The sequence below is a fragment of the Necator americanus genome, chromosome III, assembly GCF_031761385.1.
Source record: "Necator americanus strain Aroian chromosome III, whole genome shotgun sequence".
Taxonomy (NCBI): domain Eukaryota; kingdom Metazoa; phylum Nematoda; class Chromadorea; order Rhabditida; family Ancylostomatidae; genus Necator; species Necator americanus.
Genome location: NC_087373.1, coordinates 5,974,258 through 5,980,362, shown reverse-complemented (window position 1 = coordinate 5,980,362; position 6,105 = coordinate 5,974,258). Strand labels below are relative to the sequence as shown.

The 6,105-nt window shown below is 35.1% G+C and overlaps 1 protein-coding gene across 1 annotated transcript; it reads right to left on the bottom strand.

The window, feature by feature from the left end:
• Window positions 1-1,554: 1,554 nt before the first annotated feature.
• On the bottom strand, window positions 1,555-1,791 carry RB195_008731 (uncharacterized protein; the record flags this gene model as incomplete). The annotated part of the gene is made up of 1 exon (XM_064195368.1): window positions 1,555-1,791. The coding sequence occupies one exon, from the start codon at window positions 1,789-1,791 to the stop codon at window positions 1,555-1,557; it is 237 nt and encodes a 78-aa protein (XP_064046513.1).
• Between the last annotated feature and the right edge of the window lie 4,314 nt (window positions 1,792-6,105).

Here is a 6,105-nt window from a genome sequence, read left to right as displayed (position 1 = left end):
GAATCAATTATATGGTTTTATAGTCCAGTTATGATATTAAATAAGCAAGTTTTCAAATTAATCTGATTTTTAAAATGATCTCATTGGAATAGAATTTTGCACAAAATACCGAATGAGATCAATTTACAAATCAGATTAATTTTCTTTCTCCGGAACTTTTCTTGAATTTATAATCACATATTTCTCCTGATTTCTATTGCCTTGAAAGAGTTTTGGTGAAAGTGCGTAATGTATATGCAATTATTTTATTTTCAATTAAAATCCAGTAGTATTTAGACTATAGAAAATCCTATCTCACAATTCCTGCGGATTCCTTTCATGTGTGAAAATCCTAAAATAAAAACCGCGATGGTACGAAGGGGAACCGTTTTACCTGACCATTGAACCGTGAACATCCACGTTCTATTCTATTTATTGAATATACTGCTTTTTTCGAATGTCGCTAATAAAATTTGCATGTTCCCTGCAGGGTGCAACCACATTATTGGGACCTAGTGAGTGTGGAGGCAAAAAAAAAAACGACTGGGCGGAGTTATTGAGTTGTGAGTCTCAGAGATATTTCTCAATAGTACGTTGCCATGTAAATACATAGATAACTCTCCCTTCTCGGGAGGAAATCTCTTTCTTAGCTGCTTATTTGATCAAATACGGTTGGTTTTTCTGTATTTGTGTAAGTTCTCGTTGTACGCATATTTATCTGCACTTCCTCCTCTGAAAGAATCTTAGCGAACCCTTTTCATCAACTTTTCTTTCATTTTGTGGGGACTTGGACCAAGGTACTGGACTTAATTAGACTAAATTATTGAAAATTTTTGAAAGTGAGGATGATTTGAGTGAAATGGAGTGAAGATGTGTTGATTGCTTTTGTTTGAATCGAGTGAAATCGTCAGGGAAATTCTTAAACGAAAACGAAATTTCAAAGAAATTCAGGAGAAATAATGAAGTGAATAGTGAATCATATTTTTACGACTATTAAGATTCAGATAAACGATAAGGAATTTTATCTAAGACAGAACATTTGTTTATATTTTATGCTATTTATTTAATTTTTTATTTTTCTGAAGAAAATCCTTATCTGTTGTTTAGCTTCATCTAACAATATGCCGACCGATCTTTATGGTTATTGTATGAGAATTGCAAATTAACCAACAACAACAACAACAAATTTATATAACAAATTCAAAATAATTATTTATAACAAAAGTGGGGAATAAGGTCAAGGAAAGGTTTTTTTTTTGTTGGTCCGATTGGTTTTGGTAGCAATTTTTTCTAATTGTAAAGCAAATTGAAGTGGGGAAAAAGAAATCTGAGGAAGGTTTTTTGGTCCGATTCTGGTGTTTTTGCTAGTTATAGGCAATCGTTGGCTGGAGAAAAATCGGTTTTATGAGTGAAACCATTTCCTTCCAATATTTCACACGGATAATATTGAATAATTATGAAATCTAATGTTATTAACATCAATATATCCTATATACTTCTGTTTGTCTTCTTATTTATGTACCTTTTACCACCATGTTTATCCGAAAATTTAAATTTTCACCGACACTTCATCTTTTAAAAGCGGTCAGCCGATTTTATTTTCACACAAATCATCGACTGGAACAAACATTTGTCACCGTTTTGTGTGTCCATCAAAACAGACGGAGCAGGAGGAGGAGGAGGAGGACGAGGAGGAGGACGAGGAGGTAACCTTTGGACGGCGACGGGGGGCACGTTGTGTGTGTCTGTGGTCAGCTCAACGGACTCGGTGACAACGGCGACTACGATGAAGGGACGAGGATCGGTTTGCATTTCGTAATCGAGGGAGGAGGATTGCGATTTGCGGTTCCCTCCGGGGTTTTATTGCCCTCCTCCCCCAGATATATGTGTGCTTGTGTGTATACAATCAAATGAACGCTTGAACGATTTTTTTTGCTATCGTACACCACTTCAGCGCTTCGGAACAGCGCGCTCTCCGCGCCCACAGATACACAGATTTGTGTTTATTTCCTAGTGAAATATAAGCTTCTAGCATTTCCAACATCGTGGAGTTTTTTTTTTCCTCATTCAGTATATGAGACGTTTTTTTAGAATCAATTTTCCGGCGCAAGTGCACCACGTAAATATTCGATTCTACGGAGTAAAAACGCACCTGTGGTGTAGTGCCGTGCGGGTAATGTGTTAAGTACATGCCCCCGTCACACGCCTTGAATGGGTACATGTCCGACGTCCACATGATCCAGAAGAGTCGGCCGGCCGGCCGGGACGTGCTCGCACCTCGCACCTCGCACCTCGCCACATATGTGTTCGCTCTGAATACAATAGAAAAAACCGACCGACCGAACGAACGACCGAACGACCGACCGACGACCTTCGTTCGATGCGGGAAATGCATTTAAATCGCACTCATCGCTCAACAGTGTTCCTCCATGCAAACTACGGATATGGCGTCGTTTTTTCCTCTTCACAGACTTCTCGGGAAATTTCTTCACGTGTTTTTTTCCAGAGTTTTTTTTTCACTGTGGAATCTTGCTGGATAACTTTGCTTTTTCATCGACGAATCAACGCTTTTTAGTCTTTTCGCTGCTTGGTTTGCGTACGAAGCTGCAAAAAACTTTTTATGAGTTATTATTATTATTATTATTATTATTATTATTATTATTATTATTATTAGTAGTAGTAGTAGTAAATTAGATATTAATTATAAATTATTATTAATTATTAATGATATTAGTTTATCGAAATAAATCCTTATTTACTAAGTTAGGAAAGAATCATAAGTAATATTGTGATAGCATTATAAGAATTATAAGCGGTTAAAACAATTATTTCTTATGAAAAAACTCCATGACTGCCTTCTAATTTTTTTCTAAGGGGAAACATAAACATTCGATTTGAAAAGATGCAAAATATTAGTATTTCCAAACCTGGCCATGTCTGGTTACACATCCATGAACTTTTGCATGGAAATTATCCTAGAAATCATAGTTGTCAATTGTAATCTTTATCGTCACTTCCTGAAATGATCGATGATCGAATTAGGTGGAATTTGGTTAGGAACTGGAAGAGTTATTAACTCTTTTCCAGCGACGTCGGCGAAAAAAGGCGTGCAAGAATTTTCTGGTGTTTTTCTTTTCCGACAGAAACGACATATTGGCTTTCATTTATTTTCACAGCTTGTCAATAATTATCGTCAAAATTCTATGAACTTATCCAACCAAAAATTAACGTATTTGAAAAATCAAAGAAAAAAACCCCAGGAGTGATGCGGTAAGATGTTGTCAAGATTTACAAAAGCTGAAAAAATTCTTTAAAATCTAGAAAAATGCTGGGAAAGACGGAAAATTAAAAATGTCAATTCTTGTGATGAAATTGAAATTTTTCTCGAAATTTTCGTCATTGACTTGCTTTTGCAAAGAATTTCGCAACCTTCAATTTTCGTTTTTTTTTTTCTCTGCACTTCTGTGCAATTTTATTGCTTTGCAATCGTTGAATTTATGAGATGACACCCAGCGTTGGTCTGTTGTTGAGGGAGCAGTGAGTAAATCTTCGTAGTGTAATGAAAAATCGTGGAAGAAATGAATTTAAAGGTGGAATACTGAGCAAAACAACATTTCAACAACAAGAACAAACAAATTGAGATAAGAAAAAATAAGTAGTTAAAATTTTCACTATTTTTGATGTGCTGGAAGCTATAATAGAAGCTATTGAAAAAGGCGCTGTACATTGAGACAGGCATGAAAATTTCCAAAAGAAAACTTGTTGATTGACCTACAGGAATCATTTCATATGATCCTTAAAATGGATTATTCCCTTAAAATCCGTCACCTTTGCTTTATCCTAGAAATTCATTTCTTCTCCAATTTTTTCGTTACACTCTGAAAATTTGCTCAATGATCTTTCAACGGCAAACTATTCAATGAAGTCACCTCATAGATGATTTTTCTCTTTTTTTTAAAGAAATATAAACTCGCAAAGTTTAGGTTTAGTATTGAAAAAACTTTCGTAATGGCAAATCCATCAAGTTATTTTTTTTTTTTTTGGCGAATCTCTTTCGAACCGACTTTTTCTTCCTCTTGTGCAGAAAAACTTAGTAGTGAAAGAAAATGAAAGTGTTTTTTGAAGAAGAGGTTTTTAAGAGCATCTCTCAAAAAAAAAAGTTTCAAGAACCTTGAAAGATAGGATTATTGCAAAAACTGGAAATTGGAGGAGAGAGTAAAGTTTTTTTCTTATTGAACATTGCAGGAGGGTCGAGTCTTAATTACCCTGAAAGTCGTTTTTTTTTTTGTAATTTTCACCTCCAGAGTATTATTTTTATCTCTAGAGTGTTATTTTCATCCTTTCTTTTTCTCTTATTTTTCCTACACCTTCTAATCTCACTCCAAGGACATCCGAGTGGGCACGGCAAGGAATGGATTAGACTCTTATGTTCTTATGTCTTTAAAAAAATCTGGATTTTCCCTCTAAAACTCAAAGAGGTTGAAATAGCTATGGGCCAAGTGGGTTTTTCTTTTTTTTCATGGAAACCTCTTGAAACCTGGTTTATTCTTTCCGTGCGAAACGTTCTTTTATTGAAATACGGTCATTCGACTGGTTTTCCGTGGTTCAACGAGTTTTTTTTCCGGAAAGAACCTAGTTGTTCCACCTATTTACTTATTCCACGCTATATGTCCTTGTTGGGTCTAGTACGATCATATCTACGTAACGATTTTGTGGATGTAGCCAAAACTCCATGTCTACTCCTCTCGGGGAATCGATACGTTTTCGTTAATTTTCTTCCAGCTACTTCTTTTGTGTTCATCGTTCACGGACATCGCTATGTCCGTAGCCGAACGGGCATTGCTCGGCCGTGGCATTCCTTCATTCAGCGCTGGGATCCTCATCCAGCTTTTTTTCCCCCAGCCTGACTTTGGCGCGTTTTACAACACGTTTTCGGACCGATGTCAGTCCATCATCATCGTGTGAGTGTGTGAGTGTTCGTGGAGTGACTACGAACGTGTTGTTCCAACGTACAACACGATATCTCTATACAAAACTTCTTTTTTTTTGAAATTATCATTTGAAAATATTTCCTTTGCTGTCTGTTTATGCTTTTCTTCATAAACGTTGACCATTTATTTTGTTTTGTTTTTCTTCTATTTTTTTTTTCAAATTTGGTCATCTTTATGTATTTTTTAATCATACCCTATAAAATATTTTCTATACTTATTTCTATACTTACTTTATTTATAATACCCTATAAAATATTTTTTTCATCTTTTTGGGTTTTCATTTATACTTTTTTAATGTATTTATTTTAAATTGTTTTTCTTTAATTTTTTAAATTCCACTCTCTTTATATATTGTTTAATTTCTTTAGTACTTTAATCGAAATTACCGTAGAAAGTACTAGGTTGATCAGTTACTGTTTTCTGTGTATTTTTATCCATTTATTTTGTTTCGTTTTTTTTTGCAAGATTTTGTCTTCTATTCTGTTATTTTTGTACTTTTAAATTGGGATTATCGCAGTATTTATATATAATAATAATACATAATGATATGTATATATTATTTATATATTTAATTTATTTACTCTTGTTCTTTTCACTGTTTAGAACTTCAGGGGAAAAAAACGCTCTCCGCCTTTAAGGGCATAACACTTGAATCTCTGACCGCGAAAAAAAATCACCTTAAATAAAACACTATGGCTTTTTTGTCTTTTTATGTGCATTTTTTCTTTCTGAAAAATTTGTGAGTCAAAAAAATGGCCACATTCAACGTCTGAGTATGGACATTAGTGATTAGACGCACCTTAGTGGTGGTGGTGGTGGTGATTGCGGCGAGGTGGCTGAGGTGACCGCTCCTCACATCCACGTCGTCCAGCTCCGTTCTCCGATAAGTTGCAGGAGTTCGTCGAACTTATGTCCTTGATGTTTTCCCGTCTTTAATGAGCTTAATCATTTCCGTCTATATGACTCAGCCGAACTGTGTGACTATTTAAATCATTGATAGCAACTGTTTCTCCGCCTTATCTTGGCTTTCTCCGGGAATCTCACTCGTTTTTTTCCCCTTCAGCGATTCATAAGATTTTCCGTTATTTTGTTATTATATATTTACTCGTATTGTTATTTCTAACCTTTAAGCCCG